The following is a 26,862-nucleotide window of genomic DNA, read 5'->3' as shown; positions in this document are numbered from 1 at the left end:
CTGAATATGTTACTATCCAACTTCTTACAAATATTTTGGAAAAGTTTAAAATATTTTGGAAAAGTTCAATGCAAAATTTAAAATCCTATATATTTCGCAAACGTATCATTGCTATTATCTTTATATTGCATCTGAAGATATTATAAGATTCTTTAGTAATAAGTTTTTGTATTTTCCAATTAACAGAAATATCCAGATGTTGTTGAGTTCCCTTCAACACCACACTGGCTATTATGCACGGCTGTTCTCTGGACCAAACATGATGCCTTCAATATCACAGCTACAAAGACTTATCGAGCAAGCTTGGCGGAATGGATTTGATTTACAAGTAAGGTTACTTAAAATTACCCTTATTTTATTCTGGAAAACAGGTTTACAGGGTATTTCTTTCAAGGAAAGACCAGACAATTTCTGATCCCACTGCTTACGAACAGGTTGAGTTGTTTGTCAGGAGTAAACAAGGTTTACATCTAACCATGCTTTGGCAAAATGTGTTTGCTTGAAGTATGATTTTATTACATAGACATTTTATTACCTGATAGGCAGAGAAACCATTTGAATAGCAGTTCCAAGATAGTATAACAGTTGTTAAATGGTAAGAAAGACCTAACTCATCATTTTGTATTCTGGTACCAGATGAAACTTTGCTTTAGTGTTTTTTGACAGGAAGAATTGTTTATTTTACTTGCACCTTTGTTTTGCCAAGAATTTACATCAGTACTTTTTGTTTTGTTATTAGTAACCATTTTAGTCAGTAGGCAATTCCTGCATGTTCCAATCAGAACTCTTGATATAAAATATTTTACTCTTTGCAATGCATATAAAATTACTGTTCATGCCATGATACTTGTTTTGGTAATCATTTTGAAGCAAAATATATTGACTATAATTAATCTGTTAAGTTCATAAAAGGCAAAACATTAAGATTAACCCCAAATCATGATATCCTCATGTTAAAATCCACCAAAAATGTTGTGCTGTAGCTGACTCAGCAGTGGAAGTCTGATGACACATCAAAATGTTTATATTTAAGGTTAAAATTAGGCACCTGTAGGTGGTTTTTTTATCAGTTTATGTTTTTTGAAGCTGTGTAACTGACCTGTGCATGTTCTTCAAATCAAACTAAGTTTATACGTATAAGTTTCCATGTATGAATGTGACAATTGACAGGTTAAGAGGTAAAGGGTAATACTAGATAAGTTACATTTAGTAAAAGCAGTAGTGAGTTGTGTGATGTAGATACATTGATTTTACCATGTAACAACTGCTTTACTAGTTTGGAATTGGTACTCTGTGCTTGTAGTTTGGCCAGTGACAAGAGTACAGTGGAACCTTGGTTTTCGTAATAATCCGTTCCAGAACGTCCCATGAAGTCCGAAACATACAAAATCCATAACTATAATTCCCTTAAGGAATACTGTAAATACAATTAATGCATTTCAGACACCCAAAAATATTTTTAAAAATACATTGTACAGGAAATAGACAGTTTTACATGCAAAAAACAAAGAGAAATAAATATAAATGACCAGTGAAATGAATGAATGAACATTTAACACCACTCTTACCTCTATGGAAAACACTTGTTAGTGTATGGAAGATGGAGAGGAGGGGAGAGGGAGAAGGAGAGGTTATTGTCTGGAAGGGGAATCTCCCTCCAGAAGGACTTCAGGTATCAAGGACCTATTTGGGGTTACTTCTCTTCGATTTTTACTGGCACTATCTGAGGTCACTTCCCCTCTTTATTTTTTACTGGCATTAGGACCAGCTTGGTAGTTACTGGACCCCTGTCGCACAACAAAATTGTCCAGAGACATTTGTTTCTGGTGTTATTTTAAAATTTTCTTAAAGTTAAACACAGCATTGTCATTAAACATGTTGGAAACATGGGTTACAACTTCTGTGTTGGGATGATAATTCCTCCCACAAAATTTCTTACATCACTTCACTTTGCAAGCATGTCCTTAATCCCTGAAGTAGGCACATTATGTCTGCCTATTCGTTTTCTGAATTTTTCAAACCAGCCTCTGTTGGCCTTAAATTCACTAACAGCAGTGCTTGTTGTAGGTATTTTCTCACAGAGATCAGCATGCAACATCCTCCAACACTTTGCTACGAGTTCTTTCTTAAATTTTATAGTATTTCTCACCTTTTGTATAGAAGGGCTAGCACTTGGAACTTTCTTTGGTCTCATGATGGCTTATTTAGTAGTTGCACTTGAATAAAGAAACACAAAAACAATGAACACTAAAGCAGAATCGGTCACGAGGGAACTTGGGATGCTTTGTTTGGGTGCTCAGTACGGGGCCAATAGTCAAACCAAAATGTTGTAGCAGGTGATAAAAGGTTTTTCCCGGACTATATCGTTCGCAGTTAAGAACATTTTGGTCATTTTACCCTTACGGAAGCCGACCTACTTAAACCTCAATGGTAAAAGAGTATTAAGCACACAGATGGAGTGTTCGCCCTGTATTTATCCCAGATTTTGTTTCCATTTCTTCTAAACCTGACCTCAAGTAACCCTTTTGCATGTGCTAAAATGGAACATGGACAATAATCAGATGGCTTGAAATTATGGCATTATTACAAGATCTAAGATCATTATTTCCAAAAATCACGCCAAAAAAGGAAAATCATTAAGAACAACCAAAATTTACTCTTTCTCTCTTTAGAAAATGAAGTACAGTAAATGACAGATCTCAGCTAAAGTCATAAACAAGGGCCCTCTTAATGAGAGAATGCCTTGATGAAGTAATTGGGCTTCCGCACAACATATCATTCCCATGCTGAAGCCTGGTGATGAGCAAGAGGGCTCTCGAACTGGGGAATTTTTTCCTCAGTTTGACTCTAAATTTCTCTCATCCTATTTCTATTACTTATAATTGCTTCATTCTCCTTCATATTTATCAACTGTCTCCAACCTTGCTATCAAAACTCTCTTACCCATTTCACTGTCCAGATTTATTTTAGGGGACATCGTATCTGGGATTGGAATTTTTTTCACAATCAATTGTGGGAGCTGTGGTGGTCTTGCCCACTACCCGATAATGTTTGGACACCTAGGAGTGTCAGTATTTCCATACTGGCACGCAGGACTATTCTCGAACAAAAACTTGGCCTTCGGGTTCCAGGGGTTGGCCGGTTTCATAGAGATAGGACTCTCGGTATTCTGTCCGGTTTGCGTGCCACTATGATTAAAGTGAGGATGATTGTATTCCTGTAATGCTCTCAATCCCATCAAGCGGGTTTAGCATACACTTGAGCCACTCTAATCATAGTGGTACCATCCCTTCGTGGTAGGGTAGGGAGTGGACATTTGGGAAGCAGCTCTGGCAGGTGTCATTGGTGGAGGAATTAATTTCATGAAAGGATAATGGGTTCTCTTTTTGGATGTCAGACTGTCTAATTGGTTTTTTTTTTTCTATTTCCCCCAAACTTATTTCTTTTCCAATGAGTGAAATTAATGTTACTTGTACCCCTGGATCGAATGGTGAACCCCTGACACGGTTGATGACCTCCGCTAATTTAATTAGGGAAAATTCTGTTGATGACCTCGGAACTAGGAAGAACCATTCTACTGATATCCAAAAATTGAGTAATTTGGGTAACACAAGGAAACTTTGAATCCTTCATGTTACCCAAATTCCAATAGAGACAAACTATGATAATATATATAAAGCATTTGAGTGTTATGGATGCATAAAAGAAATAAGAATGAAACTTGAAGATACAAATTGGGATTCATGGATATCTTACAATAGTCATGACAAAGCATTTAATGTAGTAAGTAATATTAATAATATTAAAATTAATAACTTGAATATAATGGGTGCTCTTTGCGATAAGGTACCAAAGGATTTGGATGTTTATAAACCTGCGGACTGGTTTGAAAAAGATGCTGATTTAGTTATGCCTTCCCAGAGGAAGCCAAAACCACCGATGTGGCTTGTAGCTGAATCTGAGGGGCTTGCAGGGAACTATTTCAAAATATGCAAATTAATTCAGAAAAAAGTAGGAACTATTGCTCCGGGAGATATATCTCGTTTTGGAAAAAATAGTTACCTTATCCATGCCAAATCATGCTCACAATCTGTAATACTATCCAACCTTAAAACAAGTGATGATGATATTAAGTTAGATGTCAAACCCCACCTAAATTTTAGTTACAGGAGGGGAGTAGTTTTTAACAAAGATCTGTATGAATTTACAAAGGAGGAGATACTGGCCATGTGTCCACTAAATGTATGGAAAGTACACCACTAAATGTATGGAAAGTACACAAAGTCCCAGGTACATCAATGATTATCCTTACTTTCCAGGATGCTGATGTACCTTCCCATATTGTTATTGAAAATTAAATGATTAAAGTTTGACCATTCAAGCAGAAGCCACTGCAATGCTTTAATTGTTTTAAATTTGGACACCCGTCAAAAGTTTGCAAAAATGAAAAAATGTGTGGTATTTGCTCCAAATCTTACCATGTAGAATGTCCACTTGAGACCAGGTGTTTAAATTGCAACTCAAATCATAAATCCACAGACAGGAGCTGCGAGATGTATAAGTTGGAAGAAGCTGCCCTTAACAAATCCAATTTAGAACATATAAGTGTGGGATATGCCAAAAGACTATTAAATATATCAAATAGCTATGCAAAGGCATTAAAATCAAACCCAACCTAGTACTGCCAATAGTTCTAGAAAAAGAAATATACCATCTAATGATGAAATGCTGTATAACGAGGTAAGCATATTGCCTTCTGAGGCTTTGCCACAGTGTATTAATTGTGGGGCATTGCCCACCTCCGTACAACCTTCGCCCCCCCCATTACAATAAGTAGTACAAACCTTTCTCAGGCCATGCCCTTGCCTGATTTGATGGAGGTTCCACTTAAAACCAACTTACCTGGTGCACCTATAGTGGGGAAGGTGCAAAAACCTAGAAGCCCACCACCTATTAATCGAAAAAGAGAGAGACCTCCATCTCTCTCACCTCCTTCCATAAGAAACATTAAAGCTATGACATCAAATAAATTTGATGTTTTATCTGTTGATGTTTCTGATCAACTGGAAGATAACTTGAATAAACCAGAAATTCAAGTTGGGGTCCACCATCCGCCTCAACTAATAGATCAAAAGGACACAAAGAACAAGACAAACGTAAAACCCAATATATCAAGACCATCTCTAAAGAAACCTACAGGAAATAATGTTTGATTAAAAATTGCCAATGGGAAGACCTCATCCAAGATGTCTTCCAGAAATCACCATAGTTTTCTCCTCCATTTTGCAATGGAATTGTCAGGGTTAAAGGGCCAAATATGAAGAACTTAAGCTCCTAATTCATGAGCATTCCCCCATATTTGTATGTCTACAGGAGAGCAAGCTTGATGCTAATACTCCTTGTCCTCGAGAGTATGTTAGCTATAAAACACCATATAATCAACAAGCAGGGAGCCATGGCGGAAGTCTCATGTACGTTCGTTGAGATGTTCCCCAAATATCTTTGTCTATTCGTACACCTCTGCAGGCAGTAGTTGTGCAGATTGATATAGGGAGGAAATATACAATATGCTCTCTGTACTTACCTCCCAAGGATAACATTTTGTATAATAATTTAGTAGAGTTGATTCAACAACTCCCTAAACCTTTTCTCTTACTGGGAGATTTGAGTGGTAGACATCCTTTATGGGGCAATGTTTTAGCAAATGCAAGGGGCAATAAAATATCATCAATTGTGGAATACCAGAGAGCCCACACACTTTCATGTCCAGACAGGTACCTTGTCGTGCATTGACCTATCAATTGCAAGCTCTAATTGCCTTATCAATTTTGATTGAAGGACATTAGATGATTGGCATACTAGTGATCATGCACCAATCATTATAAACACCAACAATGGTCCACCTTTACAAAGATCGCCACGATGGAATCTTGACAAGGTGGACTGAGATAGATTTTGTGAGCTAAGCGAAATTGAAGGGAATGCAGAACAGTTTGAAAATATTGATAATGCCTTAGACATACTGAATGGAACCCTTCATACAGCAGGAGTCAATTCAATTCCCAAAACAACAGGGTTATTCAATTGACGACCAGTCCCCTGGTGGTCTTCAGAACTAACTGCCCTGCATAGAGCCACAAGAAGGTCTTTAACTCGATTGCGCAGACACTGTACTGAGGAGAATTTAATTATACAGGCGGTCCCCGGGTTACGACGGGGGTTCCGTTCTTAAGACGCGTCGTAACCCGAAAATCGTTGTAAGCCGGAACGACGTTCTTGAAAACATGTCCACAGGGAAAATTTCACTACTAATTTGCAATTTTTCTTAGGGCCGTATCTCTAAAATTATCACTAATTTACTTTTTTCATGTGCAACACTGTGTATTCACAAATTACTGTATATTTTCATTAAAATACAAAGAGAGAGAGAGAGAGAGAGAGAGAGAGAGAGAGAGAGAGAGAGAGAGAGAGAGAGAGAGAGAGAGAGAGAGAGAGAAATAACTCCTTAGGTTTCAATAGATTGAAATGAATGTCTGTAGGCAACTTTTTCCCCCTCCCATAAATACATATATTTCTCCAGAGAAGAGAGAAAGAGAGGACTGTGCAATTATGTTTGTCTGTCTATCAATTCTTTTGCTGAGAGCGAGAGAGATAAAAGGAAGAAATAGAAACACCAAATGTATGACTTGTATCTTGTTGATGAGGAGAGAGAGAGAGAGAGAGAGAGAGAGAGAGAGAGAGAGAGAGAGAGAGAGAGAGAGAGAGAGAGAGAGAGTTGTTTAAAAGAGAAATGGAATGATTTTTGTATTTAAAGTACTCAGATATGAATTTTGTACTTGTATTATTATTGGAAAATATTAATGATAAACTTATTACATACACGTCCATGAAAATGATCTCATCTCAGTGAGAGAGAGAGAGAGAGAGAGAGAGAGAGAGAGAGAGAGAGAGAGAGAGAGAGAGAGAGAGAGAGAGAGAGAGGAGTACATAAAACCATTAAATTCGTTGACCATTGTATGGCATTGTTAAGCTTGAGTGTCACTCGAGTTGAGGTGGGGAAATTGATACAGAAAAAGACAGGGAAGAATTTTCTTTTGAAATTATTTATCGTATTATTACTATTTCTATTATTATTATTATTATTATTATTATTGTTCTTATTATTATTTGAAAATATAATAAACACGTGCATCTACCATAAAAATTCTCTCATCTCAGTAAGAAAGAGGAATTATCCTTACAAGTGAAATGGAAAGGTCATTTTCATCTCTTTAAAATAAGACCATTATGAATTTTGTAATTAAAGTTTTATTATTATTATCATTATTATTATTATTATTATTATTATTATTATTATTATTATTAAATAACTGAAATTATCAATAAACATTTTACATACAAGTACCATAAAAATTCTTTAATCTCGGTAAAAGAGAGAGAGAGAGTTTATCTCGTTGTTTCTAACGCTTCCAGCGAAAGAGAGGGAGGGCGTTACTCATTATTATCTTGTGTGGCAAAAGAAAGAGAGAGATAGAGAAAGGAGAGAGAGAGAGAGAGAGAGAGAGAGAGAGAAGAGAGAGAGAGAGAGTTTAACCTTAATTAAAAGTGACATGGATAGATTAGTACGTATTGTATTTCTTTAAAATACTATCACATATGAATTTTGTAATTACAGTTATTATTATTATTATTATTATTATTATTATTATTATTATTTGAAAAGTATTAAAAACAAATAGTACAAGTACATAAAAATCTCGAGTCTCAGTAAAAGAGAGAGAGAGAGAGAGAGAGAGAGGAAAAGCGAGAGAGAGAGGGGAGATAGAGAGAGAGGAGAGAGAGGGGGGGGGGGGGGGGGGGAATGGGGGGGGGGGGGGGGAATGTAGGACCACCACTGCAGCTCTCCCCCAGCTCTTCCCCCTTTTGGCTGTCACAGAACATGATATATATCTGACAGTTTTAGTACCTGGAAAGGTTACAGAAAAGACTGGGATTTCCTTCAACAGAGAAGACTGGGATTTCCTTCATTCTTCGATAATTTTTTAAATATAAGCTAAAATCTTACTAATTTCACTAGGTGGATTTTCTTTAATGAATTGATATTATTGCTGTATAAATTAATATTAATGTTTGAAAATAGTAAATCATTTATTTATCATACTAAAAAACATACATCTTTGTAGTATAGAGAGAGAGAGAGAGAGAGAGAGAGAGAGAGAGAGAGAGAGAGAGAGAGAGAGAGAGAGAGAGAGAGAAAATTAGTGATTATTTTCTTGGAAAATACAAAGAGAGAGAGAGAGATAGAGAGAGAGAGAGAGAGAGAAACTGTGCTAAACTATAAAGGATTCTTATCTTATCATAATATGTGTTTTTTAAAAGCGTTGTAAACTCGGAGCGTCGGAAGCGTCAGCGTCGTAACCTCGGAACAAGCGTCGTAACCCAGGGCGGATTTTTCAATGAATATTTAAGAAAAAGCGTCGTAACCTCGGAACGTCGTAAGCCGGACCCGTCGTAACCCGGGGACCGCCTGTATATAAGAAATGTAGAGCACAGTTCCATCGTGCCATGAAAGAAGCTAGGCGCCAGTTTTGGGTGTCTTTTGTTTCCTACATTAACAGTAGAACACCACCATCTTCTGTGTGGAGGAAAGTAAAAAAGATAGCAGGCAAATTCACCCTAACCCACCACCAGTGTTGAAGGTGAATGATCAGTATGTGACTGGAGCAACTGAGGTTAGTAATGCCCTGGCTGATCATTTCTCAAATGTATCATGCAAGTGTGAAGCAGCTCCTGGTCACCAGTTTAGGAGCATTGAAGAAAAGAATATTTTAAATTTTGCAACAGGAAGGGAAGAGTCATACAATTCTCCTTTTACCAAAAGAGAATTTGATTCCGCACTTGCTACGTGTAATGATACAGCCCCTGGACCCGATGGAATTCCATATGCAATGATTAAATGTGTACCTGATAATACCAAGTTATTTATTTTAAGCATTATTAACAGAATATGGCATGATCATAGTTATCCAAGTGTTTGGGAACTAGCCATTATTTTAGCCTTTTTAAAACCCAGTAAGGATAAGTTTTTAGCTGCAAACTATCGACCAATTGCATTGACATGTTGTTTATGTAAGATCAGGGAGAAGATGGTCAATATAAGACTGATATGGTACCTGGAAAAGAAGGGTATTTTATCACCTATCCAGTGTGGATTTAGAAAAATGCATTCAATGACTGATGTGTTGATACGACTGGAATCCTCTATTTGTGAACCCCTTGCTTCCAAACAGCACCATGTAACAGTCTTTTTTGACCTTGAAAAGGCAAATGATACTGCATGGAGATTGTAATGAAAGTAAACACTTGGTGACAGATTCCAAGCTTTATTCAACACATTACCAAACTACCACATCTGTAACAGAAAAACAGACAATAACTAACAACATTCATGCACACATGAACACAAGCACATAACTTATGACAATCATGCTACAAAACATTGACATTAGAAAACAACATAAAGAAATAGTTTGATATGACAATCATGCTACAAAACATTGACATTAGAAAACAACATAAAGAAATAGTTTGATAGCTAGGACCTACCACAAATAATAATACTACATTCTCCCCTCCTAGAAAATTTCACTGTTAAACTAAACAAATGTATTGGTTTAATCCCATCCGTAGCGATCAGGAGGCCTTGACACACGAGTGGATCTTCTTAGCTCAGTGGGCTCACTGGGCACATGAGAATCACGGTTATCATGAGTTTGTGAACTGTCATGAGTTTGTGAACTGTCATGAGTTTGTGCATCCTGCACTTCAGGTGTAATATGAGTTTGTGCATCCTGCACTCCAGGTGTATTTGGGGACTCCATCTCTCTTAACGATTCAACCTGGTGTACAGGAATCATTGCACCCTCAGGACTTGGAGCTAAGTCACGAGTAGACACAGTTGATTCTCTTCCGTCTGGATATTTGATATTTGCATACATTGGGTTTGCATTCATGAGTTGAACCTGATCAGTTAACGGTTCATGTTTGCTAGACCTAACATGTCGTTGCAATAGTACGGGTCCAGTAGTCAAAAGCCATGATGGTAATGTATTTCCAAGACTAGAGCGTCGCTGAAACCTAAAGAAACGTTCATGAGGGGTTTCATTGGTTGCTGTACATAAGAGCGACCTAACTGAATGCAAAACCTCAGGAAGTACTATCTCCCAGTGTTGAGTCTTCAAGTTACGAGTTTCAAGTATTAAAGAATAGATTTCCAAATAATACCATTGTATCTCTCAACCTGGCCGTTCCCCATCGGATGATAAGGTGTTGTTTTGCTTGTTGCAACCCCTTTCTGAGAAAGGTACATTTTCAGTTCCTGGGACATGAAAGAAGGACCTTGATCTGAATGGAATAAAACTAAGGCATTCCACAAAGGCTAAAGATAGATTCAAGACATTTGATCACTGTTTTAGAATGCATGTTTGGACAGGGAAACACAAAGGGGAAACGTGAATACCCATCAATAACCGTAAGAATGTACTTGTTGTTCGTGGTAGAGGGCAGAGGCCCCTTGAAATCAATACTAAGACGTTCCATTGGCTGGGTGGCCTTTATGAGGACTCCTTTTCCTGGACGATGGAATTGCGGTTTTTGTTGTGCACAGATTTTACAAGAAGCACACACTCTTTTCACGTCATCTGTTGAAAAGGGGAGGTTTTTGGATCGCACAAAGTGCAAAAGACGAGTGACCCCAGGATGGCAGAGGTTCTCGTGGATGTCAGTGAGATTCGACATTAAAGAAATAGAACAACAATAGGCACGAGTCAGGGTGTCCGGTGACAGTATTCTGTTTCCCAGGACGATACTGTATGGTATAGCTGTCGATGCCAGCTCCAACCTCCACTCTTTGTATCTTGGTTTATTCTTTATTTTAGTTCTCTTCCTGCTGTCTAACATGGATCGCTGATCAGTAATCAGAGTAAAATGTCGTCTCGCTAAGAAATGGCTCCACTTGCGAACAGCTTCAATAATAGCGGTAGCCTCCTTTTCCACTGCTGGATAATGCAACTCACTACCCTGGAGCGTTCTTGACATGAAAGCTACCGACCGGTTCACCCTGGTTTAAGACTGCTGAAACAGCAACTTCCGAAGCATCACACTCCACAACAAAGGGAAGGCTCTCATCCACAGACCGTAGTGAAACATCCATAAGTTGTTTTTTTAAGGAGTTAAAAGCAGCTAGTGCTGGCTCACTCAGTGGAAAAGTTTTTGTGTTCACTAAGGGATGAATCATATCAGAAAAACGAGGGATCCATTTGGCATAATATGCAAACAACCCTTGAGCTCTTCGCAGAGACCCCATATTTGTGGGAGGCGGTAATTCTTGAAGGGGACGTAATCTGTCAGGGTCAGGCTTTATCACATTATTACCGACACAATACCCTAGAACATTGATTGTAGGAACAGACACAACCAATTTCACTTCATTTAGGGTGATCTTCTGTTTCCGAACCACATCCAAGAACTTTTGAACGTTTTCATCATGTTCAGCCTGAGTTAATCCTGAGGGTGCAATGATTCCTGCTTCTTCTTTTGTTGGCTGCTGCTGCTGGTCACCTCTGGGCTGTGCCTGCCACTCTGGAACTAAAGCAGCAGTATGAGGAATGGGTGGAGATGTATACGCGTCGGCACTACGCTGGGCAAGATCCAACGTACGAGCTTGACTGTGTGCAGCCTCCAGGTTCAGTGACTTATTTTCTAGTAGGCGCTGACGAATAAATGCCGAGGCAATACCATTGATAAATGCATCACGTACTAGCTCCTGCCCGATATTGCTCACTGTGACTGCCTGGAAGTTACAAATCCTTGCTTAGCTTATGTAGTTCCCTCAGAAATTCATCAAGGGATTCTCCTGACTGCTGTCATCGTGTCGCCAAAACATGCTAGCAAAAACTTCATTCGGCAACTTGACATAAGCACTCTCCAGTTTGGCGATTGCACTCTCAAAAGTACTACAGTCTTCAATGAGTTCATAAACACTCGGGGACACACAATTCACTAATGCCCTCAACTGTCTGGTGCAGCATCTCCACTTTCTTCTATGAAGTTGGTGAATGTTTTTATGCCAGTGCTTCCACTCTTTGGCTGCAGTGGGTGAGCTGGGAGGCTGGGATCTGTGTCCGTCTGGACGGCTTCAGCAGCTTGGCCATGATAGGTAGTGTGTTGAATAAATTGTAATGAAAGTAAACACTTGGTGACAGATTCCAAGCTTTATTCAACACATTACCAAACTACCACATCTGTAACAGAAAAACAGACAATAACTAACAACATTCATGCACACATGAACACAAGCACATAACTTATGACAATCATGCTACAAAACATTAACATTAGAAAACAACATAAAGAAATAGTTTGATAGCTAGGACCTACCACAAATAATAATACTACAGAGATATGGTATACTTAAAACCATTCATGAATTGGGATTACGAGGAGTTACCATTGTTCATTCAATCATTTGTTTTGTACATGCAACTTCCCCGGCAGATATATACTTAGCTTATGTCTCTGACGTCCGACAGAAATTCGAATTTCGCGGCACACGCTGCAGGTAGGTCAGGTGATCTACCCCCCTGCCGCTGGGTGGCAGGAATAGGAACCGTTCCCGTTCTAGAACCAGATTTTCTCTGTCGCGGTAGTGTCAACATATGTTGTTGCTACCTCCTGACTTGATTTTCGTTTTCATCGCCATCGATCTTCTGGGCTGTCTTTTGCAGGGAAGTACTGGGTCTTTGGTTCGGCATACGCTTTTATTAACTTTTTAATGAATTTGGCTTCGAAAATTTCGAAGAATATATGACGTGTAACTACCGAAATTTTCGGTAGACACTCACATAGTTTGCAAGAAAGGGAAATATTAATATTTATTCATTAATATGTGTAATAAGTGTTAGAATTGATTGAGGAAATATACTGACTTCCTACTTTAGGGAGTCAGTAAAGCATGTAACTAGATACGTTTCTTTTAAAAGTTTTTTAGAAACTCGTACTAACGAGCAATTAGAGTATTAACAGTACTAGTAGTGTTGCATCCTCATCACCTTCTTACTTCGCAGAAACTTCAAATTCATAATTGCAATTTGAAGACAAGGATTGTGGCTCAAAATGCGAGCGATTGAAAGGTAAGAAGTGATTACTAGTGTTCCCCATTGCAGTGGAGGGTGCGTCTGATCGGCTCTGTCTCGCTCCCAGGCCTAGACCTCTTTCAAGCTCCCAAGCCCAGGGGAGAAGGAATGTCGAAAAGCCGTAAGGGGTTTCAGAGAATCCCCACCGGTCAGGCGTCCCTCGGCAGGTTCTGTAGAGCGTCCCAGACTGCCCAAGGATAGCCATTGAAAAGGCATCCTTAAAAAAGTGCGTCTCTTCATCTTACATCCGAAAAGACGAAGAATGTATATGTTTTGATGATCTAGCGCGTTCTCTGAAAACTAAGAGAACACTGAGCAAGAGCCAGCCAGGAACTTAGGAAGCCGCGTTCCAGCAAGCTAGCGTGAGCCACGTTCCAACAGCCAGCAGCGAGCCGCGTTCCAGAAAACAGACTAGCGCGAGCCGCGTTCCTACAACCAAACGCGAGCCGCGTTCCAGCAACTGAGCGCGAGCCGCGTTCCAGCAACTGAGCGCGAGCCGCGTTCTAGAAAATTTTTTCTTGGCGCAAGGCGCCTTCAAAGAGACGAAGCGCCAGCTGGCGCAAATTGCAACAGAAAAACAGACGGCTAGAGCAAGGAGCCTTATAGTACAGTGGCAATCAGAACGATCCTTCCATTGAACGTTTCTGGGCAAGAGGCTCTTTCTAAAAGGGGTCTAGTAGGCGCTCGGAACTATCAGGGCGCACGGGACCTTCCACACAAGCGAACGTTCCAGGAGCGAGTCTCCTTTCTAGCGTGCGGAACATTCCAGGCGCACGGAACTATCCAGGCGCTAGGCGCAAGGAGCCAGGCGCCAGAATATTCCAAATCTTCTTAAGAGAGAGAGGTTCAGTCGCGAGGCTCCTCTTTGAGTAATGCGGACACTCCTTCATTCATGCTCTTCCCTCGTTATGAAGAGGCAAGCGCTTTGGAGTTTTTCTTATAAGAATCTCATCGACGTTTGGGTATGATTGGCGGATAGGAAATATCTACTTCCTTCCGTAAACCCTACAGACGAACAGGAATTCTGTCTCTTCCGCGATTTATGAGGAAATCACGAAGATTTAAAGAGTTCCTGGATTAACTTCCTTCCTTAAGGAGATATATATACTCTTTCTATCATTCTATTAACGAAAAGAACGAAGACAGTAAAAATTTCTCCTTTATCTGCCTCGGCAGGGAGGGAAAGAAGGTAGTTGAGTATCTGCTGTATGAGAATACGATACGGCAAATCACACATACCGTAGTTACTTCTTTGTAGAACAACTCAATTATCAGTATCCTTCCAGGAATGTTTCCTAGGAAGGACTACGCTTAAAGGGATTGTTAAGACAACACCTACTTAGCTTCTAGATTTATCGAAGTCTTGTTTTCGCTTAAATATGCATTAATAAGAACTTCCTGAAGTTCGATAATTTTATAAGATTCCTTTATTTAATGGAGTAGCTGGCAACTCTGGAAGAGTAAGGCCAGACGGCTAACGGAGACTGCTATCGCGCCTTAGAGACCAACGCAGTAACATGTAGGTGTCGGTCATGAGTGGTTGGTTTACATGTCTCTCTCCTGCGGGATGGAATAACTAACCGTGTCTCTCCCTACAATCGCGGTTTTAGCCTCGGATTGAGGGGATAGTTAAGCAAACATAAATAAAATATTGTCTGCCTTTTGCAAAGAAGCTTTCAATAAGAAAGATATTACAACCTTTCAATGCTGTTTTACCGTAGGTACCATTATTAAAGGATTCTAACGCAGCGGAACTCTATTATTATATGATGCTCTCATGCTACGAAAGCATGGCTATTAGAGTACATGCTTAGTGAGAAGATGAATGTAGTAGAAGAGAATTCACTTTAAGACTACGGTATGGTCAAGTCTTATGCGCATACCGAGGTTAACTACAGAATTCCTAGTATCCTTACAAAGGTTTCCTAGATTAATGCTGTTTACCACAATGTGGACAGTATCTAGGAAAGTCTAATACGGCAGAGCACGAACATAATATAATTCTCTCATCCTTTCGAGAAACGCACACAACCTTTTTAGAATCGGATATTGCTCAAGAGAAGATGGTAGTCGGATGGGAACATTCTCTTAGTGGCAGAAGTTGTTTTCCCTGAATGGACTATACTACGTATATAAAAGTTTTTTCCTACTAAGAACGGAAATTAACACGTGAAGGATGTCGGGTACCATAAGGGCACAGATGTTCTGGCACATAACCTTAAAAGAACTAGAAGGAAGCGCCAGCCTGGCGCAAAGCGTCCGAAGAAAACGCCAGCCTGGCGCAAATTGCGCCAGCCTGGCGCAATGCGCCAGAAGTACCATCCAAGATATTTTCTCGTTTTAGCGAGTTATTAACCTAAGAGTCCAGTAGTGGTTGGTTTGGTGTTTCCTTCTCACCTCGGTGGTCGCGGGTTCGATTCTCGGCCATTCCATTGAGGAGTGAGAGATGTGGATTTCTGGTGATAGAAGTTCACTCTCGACGTGGTTCGGAAGTCACGTAAAATAAAAACACCATACAAACAAACAAACAAACCAGTAGCCTCTCGGAGGCTCGGTAACGGCAAGATTCGTTCTGATATCGTTACCCATTTAATCGGAAAGGGGTCGCTTACAAGGAATGATGAAATTATTTTTTTTTAATCACTTAGGCCAATTCCACGACTCTCATATCGCAAAGAGCATCGAGAATCTCTTTTTTTCGCCCCTGTTCGCGTTAACAAAAGAGAACCTATTTGGGAACAGACACGGAACGTAACGATCCTTAAAGGTTCGATGCAAGATTTTGCATGTCCGTGAGAACCTTCTCGATCGAAGATAATAACTGTTAACGTATGTCTAACATTTATTGAAAAGAGTTTTGAGAACCTGCGGAAAGTCTTCATAGATCTCTTCGCAAGGTAGAAGACGAACAGGCTTCCTATAGAAACTGCTTCCTTTCCTCGAACCAAGAGAGGTAGCAATATACGACATCTTTAATTTAAAGAAGGGGAATAAACTTTAGTCTTTTTTCCCCTAGTTAATATCTTAACAGATATTAAGATAAATGGGCGTCAAAGGAAGAGAGGATGAATGCCTCATTTTGGCCTTAGAGAGGTTGGATTCACAGAAGTCACGTTCTTCTCACAGCATGTTTCGTAAGGCTTTTCCAAGAGTATCTGGATATTCTATCAGAATCTATTATAAATAGACCTGAAAAACCTCTCCACTCTGAGTCTTTCCACGTGCAGACTGGACCAGAAGTGGACATGACAATGAGAGGATTTTTCAAGGTAAATGACAATAGTCATGGCTAAGACATAGAATTGCTGCAGATCATGCTAGATGGAATGAGGAAACTGTCCTCTTCCGATACCTCTGTGAACCACATAGCGAGGTTTTTTCTTCACTTTCAGAGGGAAGAATCACCTATGTATATATCTGCTATCAAAGAACGCAGTAAAAGGCTATACTCTGTCTCTACAAGGGGAATTAGAAGATAACAGAGGATTAAGATCTTCGGGATCTATACGATACCGCAATACGACAAGAGTAGGATATCATGTACTTCGAATGGAATTTTTTTTGTGGCCACAGATTCCGTGTTCCGACAAAATGGAACTGCTCCTCATCAAACTACTTTGAGGAAGTTTATGAAGGAATTCTTTGTTTCTCTTAGCCCTAACGACCAAGAAGACAAGTGAATTTTTTGTGCATTGGAATCTCGCATCAGATTCAATGGAGGGACTCGGCAATGGGTTCTTGCCAGCATAGTATGTCTGGCAAAAGAACTAAATCCCTCTATTCCTGACGCAACGCTTTCAGATAGAAGTTTAGTTGCCCAGGCAGGGTACTTACATTTTCATCTACAGAAGAAGAGATGGTTTAAACGTTTGCCTACAGAGTCTTCGGGGTGCGATGAGGGCTCAAAATGCTTCCCAGAAGGTATTCAGAAGAATACAATAAGAGCTAGAAATCAGGGTTCCGCCCAATTTCAGCTCAGTCTCTCCTTCGACTTCCAGACTCCTTCCCTTCCTTCGGGCAAGGATAGGGAAGATTCTGCAACGAGGAACCTCATCAACATGTAAGAAGAGATCTCGTTAGCAAAAGAAGTGTTCACGAAGGATCCTCCTCGGAGGAAGACTCTTCTCTCTCGTATTGTTAGATATCCTGTCGTCCTACTGGGTGTAGTGACTAAAATCACCTCCCCTTGCCAGGGGCCAAAAGCTCAAAGGGGAAGAATTTCTTCCACCCTTCTCCAGTCTCCTGATAAACTATGTGGTTGTTCAGGACTCTCGGACAATGTAGCGCCAGCCAAGCGCCAAATGCCAATACAGGCGAAAAACGCCAGAGGCGGACAGTTCCAAGGAACTCTGTCATGGCCGGATACTGAGAAGGAGCGGGCCTCCAACCTGGCGCAAATGCGCCAGAGGCGAACAATCGGACAGATATAAGAGTGTCCGATGTGGACATCGCCAGACAGCCTAGAGACTCTTCCAAGCTCGAGGCTCCAGCAAGTGTGGAGGAGCCAAGCCAGGCGCGAGGCGCCAGCCAGGCTCTAGGAGCCAGCCAGGCTCTAGGAGCCAGGCAGGCTCTAGGAGCCAGCCAGGCTTTAGGAGCCAGCCAGGCTCTAGGAGCCAGCCAGGCTCTAGGAGCCAGCCAGGCTCTAGAAGAAGCCAGCCAGGCTCTAGAAGCCAGCCAGGCGCCATCCAGGTGCCAGGCTCCTTCAAGGCTAGGCTCCAGTCAGGATTGAGGATCCATCCAGGCGCAAGGCTCCTTCCAGTAAAGAGAAACCTAAAGCTCTGTCATGTAAGAGGGCTAGTCCCCATTGATATGATACAGGTAAGGCTCTGCCATGTAAGTGGGTCAGCCCCCATTGGCACGATCCGAGAAGGCTCTGTCGTGTAAGCGGGCTAGCCCCCATTGACATGATCCAGAAGGGTTTGTCAGTCATAGGTCCCTACCTCGCTGAAACTCTTGAGGCATGCAGACTCATAGACAGTAATCATGAAGTCTTCTGCCAAGCTCCAGGCGCAAGGCGCCAGCCAGACGCAAGGCTCCAGCCAGGCGCGAGGCGCTAGCCAGGAGGGAGGAGCCAATCAGGCGCCAGCCAGGCGCGAGGCGCCAGCCAGGCGCAAGGCTCCAGCCAGGCTCTAGGCGCCATTCAGGCGCAAGGCTCCAGCCAGGCGCGAGGCGCTAGCCAGGCTCCAGGCTTCACCCAGAAGAGATCTATATCAAAGAATGCCCTGGCCTTCTTTGAGACAATGTGAATCTCCTAAGCACTTGACAAGTGCATTGATGATTCCTTCAAACAGCTGAGAATTAAAAGCGCATGAAGTGCGAGCTTTTCTGTATTCTTGTTCTTTCCTTAACAATATGTCATAAGGACATATTAGCTGTCACATACGGGAGATGCAACTCTGTGTTGACTTCCCATATCCGAAGGATGTCAAGATAACCTACGAGAGATCCTTCTCTCTTGGTTGATACGTGTCTGCGGATACATTGCTGGGATGGGAGCCGATACTGATCCTTAACTAGTGAGTTAAATTTTAGTTAACGTCGTGTTTTTTCTTTGGGTTGTTTGAAAGGAGTTTGGGGATAACTCTTTTCAACTTAAGACACTAACCCTCGTGTTAGGATCAGGTGATCGGGATCGGTGTTGTGCTCCTTAATTATGCCACTAGGCATAGGCATATTGTCATGTAAGAGGCTCTGTCGAGTAAATGGATAAGACCCCATCGACAGACCCACAAGAACTCTTAGCCATAGGTCACATCCTCGCTGAGGCTCTTGAGGCGAAGCAGATTCCTAGGCATTAGCCATGGAATCTTCCGCCTGAACAAGTAGGAACCAAGGTTTTATTTATTTATTACCTACAACGTATGTTGTTTACCTGTCTATTCAGTAAATAGTTGTCTCTTACCCACCACCAAGGGTGTCAATCAGCTAAGTATATATCTGCCGGGGAAGTTGCATGTACAAAAATGATATTGTTAGAATACAATAAAGTTTTGTACATACTTACCCGGCAGATATATACTTAGCTTATGTCTCTGACGTCCGACAGAAATTCGAATTTCGCGGCACACGCTGCAGGTAGGTCAGGTGATCTACCCCCCTGCCGCTGGGTGGCAGGAATAGGAACCGTTCCCGTTCTAGAACCAGATTTTCTCTTCCACCTGTCTCCTGAGGGGAGGCTGGGTGGGCCATTCATCGTATATATCTGCCGGGTAAGTATGTACAAAACTTTATTGTATTCTAACAATATCATTTTCACATAGATTTTTTCAAGTGAGAGTGGGGGAAACTCTATCAGAGAGGAAATGTCAGGAAGAAGGAGTTCCCCAGGGTAGTGTGCTAAGTGTAACCCTATTTGCACTAGCCTTTAATGGGATATCCTCTGTCATTCCCCAAGATATTCTCTCAACATTATTTGTAGATGATCTCTCCATATCATTTGCTGGATCTAGAATGTCAATGGTTGAAAGAAAACTACAGCTCTCAATTGACAAAATTATTCAGTGGGCTGATATGAATGGATTTAAATCCCATGTGTAAGTGAAGCTAGATTTTTAGGTTTGATACTTGATTGCAGGTTGACATGGGTTCCTCACTTAAAGGCATTAAAAGTTAAATGTCTTGAGGCTCTGAATCTTCTAAAAGTATTGTCCCATATATCATGGGGGGCAGACTGCAAAACTATTTTAAGATTATACAAGGCCTTAATTTTTTCAAAAATTAGTTATAGGTGTGAAATATACTCCTCAGCTACCCCAAACCGATTAAAGGTATTAGATTCTATACACCATGCTGGTATTAGATTGTCTACAGGACCGTTTAGAACTTTGCCTATCCCAAGTCTCCTTGTTGACGCTGAAGAATTAACTTTAGACCTTTACCGAAAGTCTTCTATTCTTTGGTATAGGTTTAGGTTGCAAAGATTTCCTAATTCTTTAGCCTGTCAGACTGCAAACTTTGTAAGGCATCGTAGATATTTTGAGTTACACCCAAAATCTCCTCAACCTTATGGTTTTCAGGTAAAACAATTAATAAACAGTCTTGATATAGCAAGAAATAGAGTTCTTCCATTTAGGATATCACCAACCCCTCCATGGAAATTACCTGAGATATCTATTTGTAAATATTTTATTGGTGTAAAAAAGAACATGACTGAATTAGAAGCCAGGTCTCTCTTTCATGAACATGTCAACGAACATAGGGAATTGACTTTTATATGTACAGATGGCTCCAAATCAGAAGCTGGCATTGGATTTGGAGTATATAGTAGCTCTTTTAATTGTAGAGGTGCACTTCCTCTAGTTTCTTACATATTTACCACAGAACTATATGGCATATTAACCGCTATTGAGAAAATAGCATTAAAAGATGAGGGCAATTTTACCATTTTTAGTGATGCAAGAAGTGTCCTTCAAGCTTTAAAAGTTTTTAATTCTAGTAACCCTTTGGTTTTAAAGATTTTAGAGTGGCTTTTCATTATTGGTCTGAAAGGTGTAGGTGTGTCTGGAAATGAGGAGGCAGATTCACTGGCAAAGAATGCTGCAGCTGAGTTGCTACCAAGAACGTATCCCATTCCCTGCAATGATTTTTTACCTACAATTAAGAAATTTCTTTATCATAATTGGTAACAACATTGGGATAGCTTAGTTGATAGTAAGATGAGAGAAATAAAGAATGTTATATCCCCTTGGAAGTATAACGTGATGCCCCGAAAGTGGGAGACTACTCCTTGTCGTCTCCGAATTGGTCACACTCGGATGACACATGAGTTTCTGCTAGCTGGCCAACACCAACCATATTGCGACGACTGTTGGATACCTTTGACAGTGAGGCATTTGTTGACTGAATGCCCCACTTATAGCACGGAAAGAAATAGATATCTGTTTGAGGCTCAAGGTGAGGATGGCAGGTTCATCCTTGCCAAGATTCTTGGACATGATGTGTCGTACAATGCTAGCGGCATTTTTAGATTTATTTCAGAAGCAGGTCTTTTGAAAGCTATTTAACTTTTATAATGACATATTTGCTTTTATGGTTTTAATTGAATATTTTATTCTGTATTTATAATAAACGATATCGGCATCAATGACCTTTGATGTCAGGATGTCAGAAAACTTCCATTCATTCATTCATTCATTCATTCATTCATAAACAAGGTATTAACCTTGAGGCTGAGGTTTAAAGGGACAAATAGATCTGGCAGAGCTGTATTATTTTCCTGACCTCACCCTAGCGATCTTAGAATCTTGAAAAGACTTTTTCTATACTTTAACATCTAAAATGATAGTCTATCAAAGAAACACAAAAGCAAGGTATGGTTTACTCTTTGCAGCATACAGATGTAGAGATTTGAAAAGAGATAACCTTTTATAATCTTTTAATTGCACTACCTATCCCAGAATAAGACTGCCTCCAAACTCCTAATAAGCCATGTTGATCTTGGTGAAAGATTTTATTGGGTACCGGGGTCACATCTTTAAAGAATTGAAATTCCAGCCTGCATGATTTCGTTTGGTCATTTATCTTCGTCTGTATATAACAGCGTTTTGTTTATGTAAAGTCACTTACTCGACTCACCCTGTAAAGACACCCTGTAAAGAAAGTGTTTGCAGACGTGTTCTTCCTGCTTCAGAATGGAAAGAGCGGAAGAAACTATTTATGATAATTTATAATAAAGGAAAAAGAACACACACACACACACACAAAGCAAGAAATGAAAGTGTGGGTGGAGGGACTGGTCTCACACCATCCAGTACAGAACTTAATCTGGCTTTACTGATAAACCGAAGAGATTTTCTCTTTGTCTACAAAGTGAAAAAAAGACCTAAACTTTTAGATTCAAATACGAAGCATTCTGATGATGTCTCTCGTCATCCGCCACGACCTTTTGGTCACGTTTGGACCCTGGGAGGAGCATTTCTGAGTGTACAAAATCCGAGAATATCTACAAAACCCAAGAAAAATTTTGTTGGAAAAAGTCTACAAAAACTGAATCTTACGAAAATCAAGTTTCCACTGTATTAGTAAGGAAATAAAGTTCAGTTATTGTGATACTAATATATATTTGTAAGTGTATACAGTAATACCCAGAACTTACAAGATTTGAGTTGTGCGAACTTTTCATTGGAACCTAACTACCGTATATTTCCACATGTAAGACAACCTTTTAAATCCTAAAATTCACCCCTAAAAATTGGGGGTCGTCTTATACTACAATTCTAAAAATCAAACCCTGAATTCTAAGATGTGTATCAATAGGTTAGCCTCAGCTTTGGTGGCATAGCCTAACCTGAAGATTCGCATTATGAAATAAACTGTTAGTAAAGGTAATAAAACAATATTTACCTCATATATTATTAGCATATCTTCATAACAAATACCCTATTTGAGGAATAATTCTAAATCGATGAAACAAACTTTTATCTAGTATGTGATCCCAGCTGAGAAAATGTCAACATCAAGTTACAGTTGCTCTAACAGCAGCCTTTATCTTTCGGTAACCTTTTAGAAACTTTAGTGGTAGTGTAATTACATTAATAATAACACTCAGGATAACAATATTAATTTTTCATTAAAAGTTTCTTATGCATATCACAAGATTGATCACATTTGCCACCATCATAAGGATTCCAGTCTGGTTCTGGTGAGTCGACTTCGGCTTCGTCGTCAATATCATACACATCATCTTCAGTACCAACCATGGCATTTTTTAAATGATTTTATTACACTCAATTTTCATGTTCCCCATGCTTTTATAACAAAAGTGCAGCGAATATCACGTGAGGCAGCACGCAAAGCTGTTTGTAACTCTTTAGAACAATTCACTCTTATGAATGATAATTGTATACAATAATTATAATTCGCTGTATTTTCACTAGTGGTTGTTTGAGAATGGTGACGAAAGAAAACAATTTTTCCCTTTTAGGCAATGTCAGTATGAAAAACATGATATAGAATCTGCTTTGTTAAACCCACCTTTGAAAATATGCAAAAGGAATATATCTCTGAATTAAGTTCCATTCGGCAACTAAAAGACAGTGATGATATCGATAAAACGCAATCAGCTGATTATTTTAAGACTGTAAACAAATCTAGAATGCAAATGACATTTCATTGCTCTTTTCATATATTGTAATATGATAATCGAGCAATATGATTTCAGAAAAACAAATTTTATTAAACTTATCATTATTCTCAATACAACTATTATTTGACTTTTGCAAGTGTAACAACAAACCGAGGCAATGGTCTCTCTCTCTCTCATCTCTCTCTCTCTCTCTCTCTCTCTCTCTCTCTCTCTCTCTCTCTCTCTCTCTCTCATTGGCTGTAATACGATACTGCTCTAGTAAAAAATTCCGGTTTTTAGAATTCTGGATGAAGCTATTATTATAAACTTATGACATAAACAACTGAATTGAGAAACAGCTGATTGCTAATGTTATTTACTGTAACTATCAAACGTTTTTAAGAGCTCCATCAAAATTGTCCAGTTGTTAAACCCTACCAATTCTCAGTGGTGGCTTCCATAAGTAAAAATAAAATACATTTCTGGGTTCGACCTGTGTGTGTCGGTGAAATGTCCCACAGCACTCATTTCTAGGTATAGATAAATGCTAAATATACCAGAGAACAAAGCCATATGGAATGCTGGAGTTACTATCCCCAGCTCGCTCACCCTCATAGGGTGTCGGTATAGCACAAGGGCGAGTGGAAGCCACTACCACAGATACTTTGCCAATTAGAAGTCTACCCTCAAAATCCCTCTCTAGAGAAGTGCCGTTACAAAGTCTACCTTCCGCTCGCTACTACTACTACCTCTGCCAGAAACCTACATTCCTGTAATAGCACTCACCGTGCCTGCACGCGCCTTTTTTCGCTGTTCCCAGGAAGTGTTTTCTTGCGTAGCATCATGTCTTCTCACGATCTACAAGCTTCTTCATCTAAGTTGAGTATTCCATTTATCGTTTTTGAACACGTTGGGCACGATGTATCCAATTTTGGCCCTTATTTTAAGTCCTTTTGTCCTTATGAGCCGGGTATGACGCTCTTTCGATCTGCCATTTTGGGTGCATGACAGGCGGCGTGTGTGATTTTTTCAGTTTTTTATTTCAAGATGTATTTTATCCACCGTTTAGCACTTAACTATTTAGGCTACTGTTTTCATATTCTTTTTCATCATTCTCGCTCCTGATGAATTCTGAGAGCCTTATTTTTACGGTTTTATCCTTACGTTATTAGCCTATTATAGGACCCGTCTCACTCCTGACGTATTCTGAGGCTTTGTTTTTTACAATTTGTCTTACGTTATTAGCCTTTTAGGGCCTTTTTCTTTATCATCAATCCCTCAGGAGCGCGTTGGTTCCCTTTCGTGCGTACGGTTATATGCTTCATACGTTATGCGTGAGTACGTATTGTGTTTTTGGCATCCTAGGCTAGCCTAGCGGTTCGCCAGTTTATTTTTGGAGGGGAAGATTCCTCTTTCTTTCGCGGTACTCATGCATGTATATTTCTAGTTTAGTTTTCGATTATAGTCAATAATGCCCATGATTATATGCACTTTTGTGATAAAACTAGTCAAATAATTGTATTGCTATTTGATGAGGTTGGAAGTTCTTCGCGATGTCCTACCCTGGCGTATCCGACCAGACCTAGGCTAGGTTTTGGAGGGTAGGCCAGGCAGTCTTGTATATCCCTCCACCCTTAGTAGCTCCTTTTACCGCAACCCGACCAGGCAGATATGTTTGCTTGGAGGGTGGTCCAGGACTAGAGAGTCTCTCTCTTGTCATGTTTGTAGGGCCTAGGCCTATCTTACCTGACCAGATCGGAAGATTCAATTTTGGAGGGTTGAGTTAGGTTCTAAGTGTCCTCTTCGTGACGTCCTTATAGAAGCCATCCTAGCCTACCTGACTGGATCTGTACCGATTTCGGAGGGTTGGGCTGGAATCTTATCTGGGTGCATTTTTCTCTCCCCCTTCCCCCCCCCCCACCCTTTTTGCAGTTCTTCCAGTAATTCCTCATCAATTATTTTATGAATTGTCTTTGTTGAGTGTAGCCTGGGCCGTTGCCCCCTTTAGGGTGTCAGTTGGCCTACCGTCTTCTGCCCCCTTTAGTGGTAGGCTAGTTTACGGCATCTCAAGAAGTGGTTTTCACTGATCGGTTGCTGTGGCCAGGCGATCACGACTCGTCCACTCTCCTCCAAGAACACCCCCCCCTCCCCCCCCCCCCCCCCCCCCCCCCCCCCCCCCCCCCCCCCCCCCCCCCCACCCCCCCCCCCCCCCCCCACCCCCCCCCCCCCCCCCCCCCCACCCCCGTCCCTTACTCGTTCCGGCGCTGCCTTGTTAGCTCGCTGCCCAAGTAATCCTACTGATGAACTACAGCTAGAGCGTAGAGCTCGGTCCTGGGGATCAGTCGGAGGAGATTGGGGGATTAGTAGATTATGTAATCTCTGTTGGTATGTCTCCGGGTCTGTGTGTTTTCTGGCGAGGTATGGTCTACCATCACACCCGCCAGAAGGCTATATGCCGGATTTTACGTACCGCTGTTCCGCCGCTCTGTTTTCCGTACTTCTCTATGTTATCACTGCTTCCCCACTCCGGTGCGATCAGACTCAGGCTTAGGTTTTACCTATTTTCCCTGTTCTGCTCGTATCAGGCCAACCCCCGCCGGTTTTAGCTATTGCGATGATGAGATTACGTATTCCGGAGTAGGCGGAGGCATTCAGAGCTTAGTATTAAGAAATTTATTCTGTAGCTTCTGTTGGTATGCCTCCGGGCCTGTGTTTATTCCGGCGAAGCGTGGTCTACCATCACGTGCGCCAGAATATATACACCAGAGTTCTACGTACCGTTGTTCCCGCTGCTCTGTTTCCGTCTTCCTTGTTATCGCTGCTGCCCACTCCGGTGGGGGCGGAACTGGTCTCAGAGAATGCGCCTCCAGTTGGTTAGGCTTTGCTACTCTACTCCGGTGCGATCAGACTCAGGCTTAGGTTTTGCCTTGTTTCCCTGTTCTGCTCGTATCAGGCCCTCTCCGCCGATTATAGCTCTGACGATACCCAAGTATGGATTCTGGAGCAGGCGGAGACATCCAGAGCTTTATTAATAACAAGTAAGTTGAAGATCATACTCGATATTACCTTTAGCTGGTTAAGTAACTAGTTGAAGTGTACTCATACCGCCGGATTTAACTCCGGCAGCATTATTTGACAATACTCATATATCTTTCCAACTTACAGATGGTTCGATGCCAGGAGGCGGGATGTCCAGCCCTCCTGTACAAGCCGTATGGGCATGAGGTCTGCCGGTCTCATGCCAGCTGCGCCATCCACTTGGAGGGACGTGCGGTCTGGCACCCGGAAGCCTGCACGGTGTGTTACGACCTGGTTAGGATCGTAATAGATGAGTCGGTAGGTAGCATACTCGCCTCATTGTCACTCTGAATTTTATGTTACACATATCAGTTGGAAAATTCCCCGACACTAGGAAACCTAATTTGGTTATTTCTTACAGGTTGATCTGGCGCTCAAGACCTCCTCGATGTCGACCCTTAAGGCCTGGGTAGGGGGGTTTGGAAGAAACGTGGGAGCCGGCCAACCCTACGTGCTGTTGGAGGAGATGTGCGCCCTCCTCTACCCCAACGCCCAGGTTTTGGCAGCAGTACCAGTGGGAGTAGCGGC

At 41.0% G+C, this 26,862-nt stretch overlaps 1 protein-coding gene across 3 annotated transcripts in view; it reads left to right on the top strand.

Annotated features, from left to right (window-relative positions):
- LOC135195056 (zinc finger-containing ubiquitin peptidase 1-like) overlaps window positions 1-26,862 on the top strand; it is a 181,756-nt gene that overhangs the window by 67,176 nt on the left and 87,718 nt on the right. For all 3 annotated transcript variants that reach the window (XM_064221404.1, XM_064221403.1, XM_064221401.1), the window contains exon 6: window positions 187-328. In XM_064221404.1, coding sequence (XP_064077474.1) covers window positions 187-328 — 142 coding nt within the window. The remainder of the gene's footprint in view (window positions 1-186; window positions 329-26,862) is intronic.

The sequence above is a fragment of the Macrobrachium nipponense genome, chromosome 15 (genome assembly GCF_015104395.2).
Source record: "Macrobrachium nipponense isolate FS-2020 chromosome 15, ASM1510439v2, whole genome shotgun sequence".
NCBI lineage: Eukaryota > Metazoa > Arthropoda > Malacostraca > Decapoda > Palaemonidae > Macrobrachium > Macrobrachium nipponense.
Note: the sequence above shows the minus strand (reverse complement) of the source record. Positions and strands in the feature narration are given on the sequence as shown.